This window comes from Lepidochelys kempii, chromosome 1, assembly GCF_965140265.1.
Source record: "Lepidochelys kempii isolate rLepKem1 chromosome 1, rLepKem1.hap2, whole genome shotgun sequence".
Taxonomy (NCBI): Eukaryota; Metazoa; Chordata; order Testudines; family Cheloniidae; genus Lepidochelys; species Lepidochelys kempii.
This window is the reverse complement of record NC_133256.1, coordinates 345,833,469-345,847,294: the sequence shown is the minus strand read 5'-3', so window position 1 is coordinate 345,847,294 and position 13,826 is coordinate 345,833,469. Positions and strand designations below refer to the sequence as shown.

At 43.6% G+C, this 13,826-nt stretch overlaps 1 protein-coding gene across 4 annotated transcripts in view; it reads right to left on the bottom strand.

The window, feature by feature from the left end:
• The window catches only part of FBH1 (F-box DNA helicase 1), a 47,169-nt gene that overhangs the window by 16,535 nt on the left and 16,808 nt on the right, over positions 1-13,826 (bottom strand). For 2 of the 4 annotated variants that reach the window (XM_073328899.1, XM_073328898.1), the window contains exons 9-15: positions 12,697-12,865; positions 10,839-11,067; positions 7,057-7,144; positions 6,535-6,621; positions 5,682-5,818; positions 5,331-5,430; positions 3,861-3,982 (exon numbers count right to left, since the gene is read on the bottom strand). In XM_073328899.1, the coding sequence (XP_073185000.1) occupies positions 3,861-3,982; positions 5,331-5,430; positions 5,682-5,818; positions 6,535-6,621; positions 7,057-7,144; positions 10,839-11,067; positions 12,697-12,865 (932 nt within the window). The remainder of the gene's footprint in view (positions 1-3,860; positions 3,983-5,330; positions 5,431-5,681; positions 5,819-6,534; positions 6,622-7,056; positions 7,145-10,838; positions 11,068-12,696; positions 12,866-13,826) is intronic. The other 2 variants (XM_073328900.1, XM_073328901.1) reach the window with 1 other exon arrangement.

Below are 13,826 nucleotides of genomic sequence, written 5' to 3'. Positions count from 1 at the left end.
GAGCGTGTGGCACAAGCGGTCAGCATAGTCTGTGTGGTATGTAGATTGTAATGGATTTTTTACCTTCAGTCCTTTTGGTACGATGTCCATCTGTTTGCATTTGGAAAGGAAGATGATGTCTGTCTGTATCTGTACAAGTTTTTTCATGCTAAATACAAAAAAGAAGCTTACAAGAAGCGGAAGACTGGACAAATGACCAGGGATGAGTATAAAAATATTGCTTGGGCTTGCAGGAGTGAAATCAGGAAGGCCAAATCACACCTGGAGTTGCAGCTAGCAAGAGATGTTAAGAGTAACAAGAAGGGTTTCTTCAGGTATGTTAGCAACAAGAAGAAAGTCAAGGAAAGTGTGGGCCCCTTACTGAATGGGGGAGGCAACCTAGTGATAGAGGAAGTGGAAAAAGCTAATGTACTAAATGCTTTTTCTGCCTCTGTCTTCACGAACAAGGTCAGCTCCCAGACTACTGCACTGGGCAGCACAGCATGGGGAGGAGGTGACCAGCCCTCTGTGGAGAAAGAAGTGGTTCGGGGCTATTTAGAAAAGCTGGATGAGCACAAGTCCATGGGGCCGGATGCGCTGCATCCGAGAGTGCTTAAGAAGTTGGCGGATGTGATTGCAGAGCCATTGGCCATTATCTTTGAAAACTCATGGCAATCGGGAGAGGTCCCAGATGACTGGAAAAAGGCTAACGTAGTGCCCATCTTTAAAAAAAGGGAAGAAGTAGGATCCTGGGAACTACAGGCCAGTCAGCCTCACCTCAGTCCTTGGAAAAATCATGGAGCAGGTCCTCAAGGAATCAATTCTGAAGCACTTAGAGGAGAGGAAAGTGATCAGGAACAGTCAGCATGGATTCACCAAGGGCAAGTCATGCCTGACTAATCTAACTGCCTTCTATGACGAGATAACTGGCTCTGTGGATGAAGGGAAAGCAGTGGACGTGTCGTTCCTTGACTTTAGCAAAGCTTTTGACACGGTCTCCCACAGTATTCTTGCCAGCAAGTTAAAGAAGTATGGGCTGGATGAATGGACTATAAGGTGGATAGAAAGCTGGCTAGATTGTCGGGCTCAACGGGTAGTGATCAATGGCTCCATGTCTAGTTGGCAGCCGGTATCAAGTGGAGTGCCCCAGGGGTCGGTCCTGGGGCCGGTTTTGTTCAATATCTTCATAAATGATCTGGAGGATGGGGTGGATTGCACCCTCAGCAAGTTTGCAGATGACACTAAACTGGGAGGAGTGGTAGATACGCTGGAGGGAAGGGATAGGATACAGAGGGACCTAGACAAATTGGAGGATTGGGCCAAAAGAAATCTGATGAGGTTCAACAAGGACAAGTGCAGAGTCCTGCACTTAGGACGGAAGAATCCAATGCACCGCTACAGACTAGGGACCGAATGGCTAGGCAGCAGTTCTGCAGAAAAGGACCGAGGGGGTTACAGTGGATGAGAAGTTGGATATGAGTCAACAGTGTGCCCTTGTTGCCAAGAAGGCTGATGGCATTTTGGGATGTATATGTAGGGGCATTGCCAGCAGATCGAGGGACGTGATCGTTCCTCTCTATTCGACATTGGTGAGGCCTCATCTGGAGTACTGTGTCCAGTTTTGGGCCCCACACTACAAGAAGGATGTGGAAAAATTGGAAAGAGTCCAGCGGAGGGCAACAAAAATGATTAGGGGACTGGAACACATGACTTATGAGGAGAGGCTGAGGGAACTGGGATTGTTTAGTCTGCTGAAGAGAAGAATGAGGGGGGATTTGATAGCTGCTTTCAACTACCTGAAAGGGGGTTCCAAAGAGGATGGATCTAGACTGTTCTCAGTGGTAGCAGATGACAGAACAAGGAGTAATGGTCTCCAGTTGCAGTGGGGGAGATTTAGGTTGGATATTAGGAAAAAACTTTTTCACTATGAGGGTGGTGAAACACTGGAATGCGTTACCTAGGGAGGTGGTGGAATCTCCTTCCTTAGAAGTTTTTAAGGTCAGGCTTGACAAAGCCCTGGCTGGGATGATTTAGTCGGGGATCGGTCCTGCTTTGAGCAGGGGGTTGGACTAGATGACCTCCCGAGGTCCGTTCCAACCCTGATATTCTATGATTCTATGACAGTCACAGGACCATGGGGCATCATGGGAGATGTAGTCTAGCCAGGGAGCCCAGCTAATAGGGAAGAACGAGGCCATGAGACACTGGAACTACAATTCCCATGAGACAGCGGGGCACTAAAGGGAACTGCAGTTTGATGTTGCAATTTGGTTCAACAAACCAAAATGAAACATTAGTTTTGATAATGATGAAACGTTTCATTTAAAATTCAAAAGTGTCAAAACAAAACATTTCCTCATTTCCAAATCAAGATTATTTTATTTTAGTTGTTTTAGTTTTTCATTTCAGGAAATGTTGGGGCTTTTCAGTCACTTTTCAGCAACTCAGGATGCAAAAATAGTGACACATCAGAATTTCCCACAGCCTGGAGATTCCAATTTTTCTTCAGCTTTAGTTTACAGCTTCATGACTAAAGGGAGGGCAAAATGGTCTAGTGCTTACAGCACAGGATTGAAATTCAAAAGATCAGAGTCCTATTCCTGGTTCTTCCACAGACTTGTTGAGTAACCTGGGCAGGTGACTTAACCTCTTTGTGCCTCCAGTTCCCCACTGGTACAACACGAATAACTCCCCCATTTTGCACAGGGATTGGAGGGCCTTAATTCATAACTCTTTGTAAAACACTTTGAGCACTTCAGAAGGATTGTGCTATTCAAGTGTGAAGTATTATTCTTAAAGTGCATCTGCAAAATTTGAGCATGCAGAAACATGAATAAATGTTTATGCTTGTACTAGAAGTGCACACCCATTTTTTGCAGATGCAATTTGGTATGAATTTGGAAACCATGACTCCCAAAACTTTCTAGTCCTCTTTATCTGCAGACCTGAAAAAAATTCTAGAGAGAGATAAAATGCCAAAAATCAAACACCTTGTCGATACTACTAGCACCTGTTCAGTTGGGTTATGATGATGAACATTTTTTCCAGGTTTTACAAAATGCTCAACAGATGAAAGCCACTAGGCTCCTGTGTCGACAATTTGACTATTAAGAAAGTTAACTGAAACCACAAGAACTAAGTCAAAGCATTTGGTGCTGGCTTAACTCTGCTTTCACGGAAGTCAATCGGAGCTTTACCACGGACATCAATAGCAGCGGAGTTAGGCCAATGCTGAGTGCACTGATATGCACCAATAACTTTTAAAGACCAACGTACACCTAGAGAAGCTTGGGAATTAAGAATTACATTTGATACTACCTCCTTCACAGAAGTATAACTGAAAATTAGGTGTCACTACAGAAGGGAATATTCACTGATTCACCTTAATCCACTATAATACCCTTTTCCCATTAGCGAGTGAGCAGCTGCTCTCACCATGAATTACTTTGCTTCGTGACTTAACAAGATCATATGCTATGTTCAAAAAAGAATTAGATATGTTCATGGAGGATAGGTGCATGAATGGCTCTTACCCAGGATCGGCAGGGACGGTGTCCCTAGCCTCTGTTTGCCAGAAGCTGAGAATGGGCGACAGGGGATGGATCACTTGATGATTCCCTGTTCTGTTCATTCCCTCTGGGGCACCTGGTATTGGCCACTGTCGGAAGACAGGATACTGGGCTAGATGGACCTTTGGTCTGACCCAATATGGCCGTTCTTACGGACTCTTGAGGATCTAGGACACTTACTTCAAGACAAGCGTTTATACTTGTGACTGAAACTGCTTAGAGAGAGGAGGACCCCCAATTAGAGTCATTTCAATGCCCCCTCCCCCAGAAGCTTTCACAGCTTCCACGTACAATATAAGAAATCTGCCCTACCCCAAGCAAGTGTATTTTTGTTGGTCTCTCTCCTCCAGTAATTGTCACTGCGTTCTCAAACACATTCAAATTGCCCCGTGATAAGAAAGCAGTGTTCCCAGTCATGCTGCCTCTGACATCACCTGGGAGATGGAGAAAAGGCCCAGTAAGCCAGTGCATGAAGAAAAGCAAGTATGACTGTGACGGTGGCCCCCATAAGGCTTTATGGAAACATGCTTATGAATATATATGACATCACTGGAATATGTTCTATGCTACATATGCCATGTAACATACCCATCTAAAGGTTATGACCTACTGAATCTATTAATACTATTTGTATGCATGTATCATTTTTGTATTTGAAGTTATGAATATTGGCCGTGTACTGGCTTGATTTCTAAATAACCTTAGTAGAGCATTTGGTCAGTTTCTGGAGAAAGGAATTTGCGAAGTTAAGTACCCAATCAACAAGCACTTAAGGAACAATGCATCTTGGAATGCTCCAATCCACATAAGAAGTATTCCTGGAGACATTCAAGATACCATGTGGGCAATGGCTTCTGCCTGTAAAAACTGTGAATCACGCATGGACATGTGACTTGCCCAGGTGACTCTAGAACTCCATCTTGGAGCTGGACTTTGCATAGGAGAGAGGAGGGGGTTGGGAGACCCCTCCATTTTGTCTTCAGCTGGCTAAGGAGATAGGCTCTCCATCCCCAAGGATCCCTGAAAGAAACTGGAATAAAAGACAGTAACTACAGGGGGTGTGAGTGATTGCTGGACCCGGACTAGAAGGAGATTAGTCTGTAAAAGGAAGCTTACTGGAACTGGTGAGGTTTTGTCTGTATTCAGTTTTATTAGACATAGACTTGCGGGTTTTATTTTATTTTGCTTGGTAATTCACTTTGTTCTGTCTGTTATTACTTGGAACCATTTAAATCCTACTTTCTGTATTTAATAAAATCACTTTTTACTTATTAACCCAGAGTATTTATTAATACTGGGGGGGGGGGGGCAAACAGCTGTGTATCTCTCTCTATCAGTATTATAGGGGGCGAACAATTTATGAGTTTACCCTGTATAACCTTTATATAGGGTAAAACGGATTTATTTAGGGTTTAGACCCCATTGGGAGTTGGGCATCTGAGTGTTAAAGACAGGCACACTTCTGTAAACTGTTTTCAGTGAAGCCTACAGCTGTTAGGGGACGTGGTTCAGACCTGGGTCTGGGTTTGCAGCAGGCTAGCGGGTCTGGCTCAAACCAGGCAGGGCACTGAAATCCTAAGGTGACAGGGCAGGAAAGCAGGAGCAGAAGTAGTCTTGGCACATTGTGTGGCAGCTTCCAGGGGGTTTCTGTGATCCAAAGTCACAATGACTTTTTTTAAAAAGCATGTATTGTTATTATTTGTATTGCAGTAGTGCCTAGGAGCTCCAGTCCTGGATCGGGACCTGTGCTAGGCGCTGTACAAACACAATTTAATTTCTTACCCTCTTGATTTCCACCCACTAACATCTTATTCCGGATTTTCTTGCAGACATCCAAGATAGTAGATCCAACGTAAGCTATTTCAGGGCCAAATCTGAAACTCTACAAGACGGAGCAAAGGAAGCAGAGATCAGGCAAAAAGGTAAATCCCACACCAATAGTACACGGGAAATTACACCAGCTTATGAAACAAAGATGACCCACTTTGATTAGCAGACATGTTTTCTCGCTGCTAGCTCTTGGAAGAGGCAAGGTCATTCCTCTTTAAATTTTAAACTGAAGTAAGCGTACTACTGAAGAGAACGATGGGTCTTCAGCACTGGAATACACATGCACACACTGCCCAGTCTTACCTGTGTGAGATAGAAGATGTGGGTGTGTGGCACCGCAAAGAGTGCATTGACAGCACCTCGGAAGGTATAGATCTGTTGGTGTGGGTCTCCTACAAAGATTATTCCACAGGTCTGGGACAGCACAATGTCCATGATGGCTGCAGCAAAAAGTGAAGCATGAACGAAACTCAAAAGGGACCTGCTCGCCAAACCAAAACAAACTTCATGTGATTGAGAAAATGGCTCCAGCCCAAACAAGCAACTGGGAAATAAACAAGCCCTTTAACCACATAAGTGACAAGAAATTATTAGAACATATTGATGGTTTTGTGGATAAACTGAACTGGGACATAGGACGCCTGGGTTCAATTCCCTTCTCCACCATGGACTCCCTGTATGACAACCTTAGGCAAAAAATCACAATCTGTGTTTTAGTTCTCCAACTGTAAACCCAGGAGAACAATCCTTCCATTTCCCCGCACTTTGTCTGTCTTGTTTATGGACACCACGAACTCTTCAGAACAAGGATTGTCCCCTTACTACGTGTTTCTACAGAGCCTACCACAACAGAGCCCTAATCTTGGTTGGGGCCTCAAGGCACCACTTATAATAATAATGACGCTGCTGCACAGAAATTGAAGGCACTTGTGAAAAACATAAAACCCCTCTCTCCCTCCTCCTAATGCTCCCCGCCTACCCCCAAACCACCAGGTCCGTATGTGTGGGTTAGTGATCTGAGCACAGGCATAGAAACCAAGTTCCCCTCCTAGCTCAGTTACCAATTCCCTCAGTGTCTTTATTTCCTATCGGTGGCACAGGAATAATGGGGTTAATTAGGTAATTATTTGTTCAGATGGTCTCCTGCCTTACTCACCTGGCGTGCAGTCTTGTGCTTCATCCACAAATATGGCATCATATGTATAAAGCCGCGGCTTCTCAAGTTGCCAAAGCTTCAAATACCCTGGAAGAAGGATCGGACGATCAGGTATTTCAGATGGAAAAGTCACAACTAAGGGCAAGTTACTGTCAGATTAATGAGACACTATCAATCTGAAACCCAGCCAGTTTTTAAAGACTGTTTTAAAAGCAGTTTCTGACCACCGATTTTGTGGGTTTATACATATTATTTATTTGCTCCTGTACGATGCCTTCTCCCTAGCTGCTCGTGGAACACAAAACCACCAAAGGGGAAAATAATTACACAGGTTTTGTGATTCTGACCATACTCCAGGAACTGCTGAAGGCACACAAGAGCTGTTTGCACAAAGCAAACTGGGAAAAGAGTGGTTTCTTCTCCCTCTGATTGCGGTCAGTAAAAGCCATCGCAGGTGCTACTATTTTTGCTGTTTAAACTGAGGATGTCCCTTTTAACGTCTGCATCTTTATGACAACATACCATCCGATGTCATTTTGCAATTCAGTTCTGTATTTCCATTTAGAATTTTCATATTGTCCCATATCCGTCTTGCTTCTTCAACAATGATCTGGAAAGCAACATCAGAAGAATCCAGGTAGATTTTCATGCACAAAACTTCATTTTCTGCTGCCTCAACTACTTCAGCATAACTGAGATGACAAACCTACGGTCTATGTCGTGCCTAATCACATTGTCCCTCCTCTGGTATCCCAATGACTCACCTATCAAGCTTCAGTTTCTCTTATAGCCCTGAAAGATCATAGCCATTCTTCCCCTGGCTTTCATCTCTGACCTCATCTCCTGATATATTTCCCTCCTGTGTGGACCCTCCACATGGCAATAACACTGAGCTCCCCCTGCACGGGGAACTCCCTCCCCAAAACTTATTTGTTAAATCTGTCCACTCCTAACTGAAATCCCTCCTGAAAATCGCATGTCTGCCATGCCACAAAATGAATTTTTTTTTAAATAGCCCAAAACAACAGTTCTATGGAGCAGAAACTCAGGAGATGCATGTGTCAATCAAGAGTAACCATGTGACCATTTTGCTGTAACACTGTTTCTTCCTCACCCCAATCCTCTTGTTTGTCACCCATCATATCTAAAATTTAGGCCCCAATTCTTCAAAACCTTGTGGATGGGAATAGTCCCACTGGCTTCTAAGGATGAATGGGAAGTTCAGACTTCATGCCTATTCATCCCTTGGTCTCTCTGGTAAGTTTGCCCATTAGTCCCAGCTGAACAGGTTGGTTGGTTTCCTTGCTTGTTGTGTGGTATAGGGCAGGAAACGTTGGAATAACTGGGCCCACAAATTTACCCTAATTGTAAGCTCAATTGTAAAAAGTGAGTGAAAGTTCATAGAAGGTCACAATAACCAATTACAAATGTTGATGAGAAAAGGTACAAAAGAGAGAGACACTAAATTAATCCAAACAGAAAGGCCTACTGATATAACTCAAGGACTGTGTTAAGATTGTGCCTGGTAAACAAGAATGGTGTGGGACTGAAAATCAATGGACTATGCTTGGCACGTCAGAAGTTAGGCCTCATGGGTGAGCAAAATGGGAAAGGGTGGGAAAAATGGGCAGATGGACTACTCCACTCATCACCCCTCTTTCAGGACCCTTAATAAAAGATTTTTGGGGGTAGGGACTGGCAAATCAATTAGCGGAATTCCTGCAAGAGGGGGAAGGCCCTCAGGCCTCTGTCCCACTCCACTCCAAGGACATTGTTCTTCACCTGTGGATCCCAAAGGTCACTACATCAATGTGATGTCCAGACCCTTATGTACCAACAGGAACACCTGGTCCTCACTGCTGAACCAGCAGAGATACGCGAGATCCTGCTTTGCCTCTCCTTCCCTTGTATGTTCCTCTCTGCCCCACTATTTTTCCTCTTGTTCTCTCTCTCTTGGCTTTCCACCTGATCTGATCCTGAAATCAATTGTATCGCATGGCACCAACACAATGAGATGAGACAGCCCATCCCTCCAAGCCTGAGAGAGAATGGTAGCCTCTGTGAAATGAATTCCAGTCAGCCAATTCTGAACTGAGGTGGATTTGAAATGGTGATCTAGAACTGGAAGACTCATTATCTCATTTCCAGACCCCATTTCTTGAGGGTTAAAAATAGTGCTTTGCAGGAAACAACTTGAAGAACTTAAGTCCTTGTGAAAATTCATTTTATCAACTGACAGAGTTTTGGCCTCTAGAAATGAATCTCCATTATGATACTTGGATGACTAAATCAAAAATTACATATTTGACGAAATTAACCTGTTAAGTGATCATTACAGGCATTCAAAATATTAAAAAAACAAAAATAAAAACCAAAACCCTGGTTAAAAATAAACCTGTTCTAGACTCTTCCTAAAATGTTAACATGACGTGATTTTAACAACAATGTATGGATGGGTTAAGACACAAAACTCAAATAAAAAATCCCAGCCAAACTGCTAGCTACTGCCAAAGTTTTGTTCAGCCATATAGCTACTTGTTAGACACAGGAAATGAACTGTTTCAGAGTAGCAGCCGTGTTAGTTTGTATCCGCAAAAAGAAAAGGAGTACTTGTGGCACCTTAGAGACTAACCAATTTATTTGAGCATAAGCTTTCGTGAGCTACAGCTCACTTCAATTGGATGCATGTAGTGGAAAATACAGTAGGGGGATTTTATATACACAGAGAACATGAAACAATGGGTGTTACAATACACACTGTAACAAGAGTGATCAGGTAAAGTGAGCTATTACCAGCAAGAGAGAAAAAAAACCCTTTTGTAGTGATAATCAAGGTGGGCCATTTCCAGCAGTTGATAAGAACGTGTGAGGAACAATGGGGGGGGGAAGGGCGGGAAAACTACGGGGAAATAGTTTTACTTTGTGTAATGACACATCCACTCCCAGTCACCTTCAGCCCCCAACTAAAACCTCTCCAGCGCATCATCAAGGATTTACAACCTATCCTGAAGGACGACCCATCACTCTCACAGATCTTGGGAGGCAGGCCGGCCAGTCCTTGCTTACAGACAGGCCCCCAGCCTGAAACAAATCCTCACCAGCAACCACACAACAAAAACACTAACCCAGGAACCTATCCTTGCAACAAAGCCCGTTGCCAATTGTGTCCACATATCTATTCAGGGGACACCATCATAGGGCCTAATCACATCAGCCACACTATCAGAGGCTCGTTCACCTGCACATCTACCAATGTGATATATGCCATCGTGTGCCAGCAATGCCCCTCTGCCATGTACATTGGCCAAACTGGACAGGCTCTACGTAAAAGAATAAATGGACACAAATCAGATGTCAAGAATTATAACATTCAAAAACCAGTCGGAGAACACTTCAATCCCTCTGGTCACTCTATTACAGACCTAAAAGTGGCAATATTACAACAAAAAAACTTCAGAAACAGACTCCAACAAGAGACTGCTGAATTGGAATTAATTTGCAAACTGGACACCATTAAATTAGGCTTGAATAAAGACTGGGAGTGTATGTGTCATTACACAAAGTAGAACTATTTCCCCGTGTTCCCCCCCTGTTCCTCATACGTTCTTGTCAACTGCTGGAAATGGCTCACCTTGATCATCACTACAAAAGTTTTTTTTTCTCTCTTGCTGGTAATAGCTCACCTTACCTGATCACTCTTGTTACAGTGTGTATGGTAACACCCATTGTTTCATGTTCTTTGTGTATATAAAATCCCCCTACTGTATTTTCCACTGCATGCATCCGATGAAGTGAGCTGTAGCCAACGAAAGCTTATGCTCAAATAAATTTGTTAGTCTCTAAGGTGCCACAAGTCCTCCTTTTCTTTTTGAGGAAATGAACTGTATTCTTAAGCCAGAACTGGCCCTCTTAAATCTATCTAGTTATTTTTATACCACTGTCAACACTGTAGTACTGGAATGCCTTCCAAATATTAGCAGAAATACATGGGATCTCAAGTTTCTCTCTCTGTTCCTCATACGTATATTGAGTCTGGTCTAAACCCACTGGAAAAGTGTCCCAATGACTTCAAAAGACATTGGATCAGAGCTACGATGAGTTTCTTGTGTCATCTGCTTCTAGAGGATCACACACGGAGGACATATTCCTTTTCCATAGACCAACCCACGGGAAACAAGAAAAATGCATTTGATTGGTAATTTCCGACTGTTGAATCATAAGGACCACTGTATCACTGGAATCTGCTTCGATGCACATGTTCTACTCCTTCCCCGCTGGACTCTTGCCTCTCCATCAATACTCACTTGCTTCTCTTCTTCACAGACTAGGACCCTCGCTCCGTGCGTATTTTTGCACCATATGGGGGTGTGCTCCACCGATATGAATTCATCTGAAGAAGCAAAAAAACTTCCAAGCGTCTGAGTTACTGTCTTTGCTCTTACGAAGACAGATTGTCCCGCGCGGTGTTTGAGGATGAAGCTGATCGTGTAGGGTGACAGGTTGGAAAAATTTAGTTTGCCTTTTTCTTTATAGCTGTGCCACAGACAAAAAAACCCAACATATTATTAGTTTGCAAGAAAACTTATCAGAGAAGTGACGTAGCCTTTCCTTCTATTACTAATACTGAAAGGAGCAAAGAGGAGCTACCCAAGGTATTTATATGGCCCTCCCACACTACCACAGATCTGGGAACCTCACAATTCTTAATGTATCTACCCGCACTACAGCCCTATGACATAGGGAAGTTCTGTTATCCGCATTTTACAGATGGGGAAAACTGAGGCGCACAGAGAGGCTAAGTGACTTGCCCACAGTCACATAGGGAATTTAGCTCACGTCTCCGGAATCCCAGCCTAGCATCACCACCACTGGGCCATCCTATATGAATGAATTCAAAAACTACTGGTTGCAAACTGGTTTAAAGGTGACATGTAAGGGGTTGAAAATTGCATGCCAGCCCTTGTTTGCTTCTTCCTGATATCTAAGAAGTCCTGAAAGGCTATTTCAAAAGAAGGGCTCTTTTTCTTCCACACCTTTTACCTTAAAAATACCAGGGCTGTCAATTCTGGTCTTCCATGTTTTTCTGGAGGTCTTTATGGAGGACCTGGATATGTTGATTTGGCACCCACACAGCCCTTTAGCGAAGGAGTGGAAGATACTGAATTTTTATCAAAAGAGGTTTTCTTTCCAATTGTTTATTGAGGCCTTTGGGTTAAACAGGTTTTAACAAACAGCAAAAAGACTTTAAACAGTCTCAACAAAAGAAAAAATCCTCTCCCCACTCACGCCTTGTCTATATTCCAAGTTGCCCTCGTTTATCTTTAAACCAGTTTAAAACTGATTTAGTTAAACCTGTGCAAAACTGTGTGGGCTAAAGCTAACTCAATGTATGCCAGGTTTAAACAGCATTAAGAGTGTGTCCACACAGGACTTTGCATTGGTTTAACTAAATCAGTTTAAAATAGCGGTGTGATTTTAAACTGGCGCGACTTTTAATATAGACAAGGCATCAAAAGCCAATTCAGGAAAGCACATGTTTAATTTTGAGGATGTGGCCAAAGGGACATAAGGAAGTCTGATTATTGGTTTCTCTAGTGTTTTAATCCTACCAGCAATCCAGTCATTCATAGGCTCATCCAAGAAGAGACAGGAAAGACTATACACAAATTTCTAGCGTAAAAAAAACAAGGAAAAACAAAAAACAAAAAATCTCTCACAGGTCTTCTTTAAATCTCATAAGGGAGCAACGAAAGAGACATTTTTTTTTCCTTTTACCACCACAAAACAATGAAAAAGAAATAAAAAAAGTCATGCCCATAAACAGAAAGGCAATTCAAATAGGATGTTTTGCAAAATTCCCTGCAAGATGCCCACGGCCATTTCTTTTATTCACTCTTTTAAAATACCTTAAAGGTTTCTATGCCAATTAAGTGCCCTTCGAAGTGTGGCACTATCAAGGAGGCAGCAGTGCAAACTTCCCCCACGCACTGCCCTCTACTGATGTAGAAGAACCATCCGACAGCTCCGAGGCTGATGCATCCTTAGTTTCTCTGCTGACCACAGAGGTAAAGCGCTGGCTGGGGCCTACACACTGACATTCTGAACAGCACACTTTGCCCCACCCTGCTCTATGAACAGGAAAATGAGAAGATCGCTACTTACTTTTTGCCGACACTCGCGTACGCTAACGAATGGAAAGTCTTGCACATAACGTTAGGGGGGAAGACACTCTTTCCGTTCTCCACGATGGCCTTGTTAAATGCCACATACAGAAAGCTGAGATGGGGAAACTTCTCTGCATATTTGATCAAAGTCGAGGTCTTTCCCGTACCTGAAGAACAAAAGAAGGAAAGGTGTCCTTGTGTCAGAATCCTACTTGTATTCCCAGCACTTCTCGCCCATCAGACTCTTCATCACCCCTATATCATTAGCCTAGTCTGCACAATGTGGTTGAGATTTTCAAAGTCAACTAAAGCATTTAGCCAACCAACCTCCACTGCAATTAATGGGAGGTGCATGGCTAAGTCCCCTTTGGAAATCTCAACCTGTAGCCACAAGTGTTATGAACAGTTATAAAATCACGCAATACTTTTAAAACACTCCAGCCAACCTAACTGACATGAGAACATTCTGGGAAAATGAATTGCACCAGTTGTCTAGACAGGTGGCAAGCTGAGTTTACTGTCTTGTGTGGGTATGGTGGAACAGATGATACCCCACCAGCCAGTCAGGGGCTAAGGAACTCCTGTGGTCACTATCAGACCAAACTCACATGGCAAGTCAGGCTTGGAGGCAGGTGCTCAAAAGGGAGGACCTCATGCAGTTGAGGCGACACTCAGAAGCAAGTAGAGCCAAGGGCCCCAGACTGGGATCCGGTATCTTGCAAACGCTGCCTGCCTTGGCCCTCAAAGGAAGAAGACGGGCCAATCTGTTTTTCTGTTTTGAAGCCCTGCTCCGAGATTAAGCCCCAGCCTTTACTTGCACTGAAGAGCGGGAACCTCGACTGCCTGTGGGGCCTGACAGATTACTTCCCTCTCCTTTGCTCAAGAAAAAGGGCTATGGAACTATTTTCCTGTTGTTGGGACTGCTTTCTATCCCCCAAAAGGGGATGGATTCGCTAAAAGGCACAGCTGAAGGACTGTCCCCCAGACCCAGATCAGAGGTTCGCAGCTACTTAGAGAACTATGCATGATGCAAGCAAAGTGCCCACTCTCACCCCAAGGGGGCGACCTCAGGACGTAACATTTCACAATGTGTAATGTGTTCGTCACTCTCCCCCAGCCCTTTTCTAT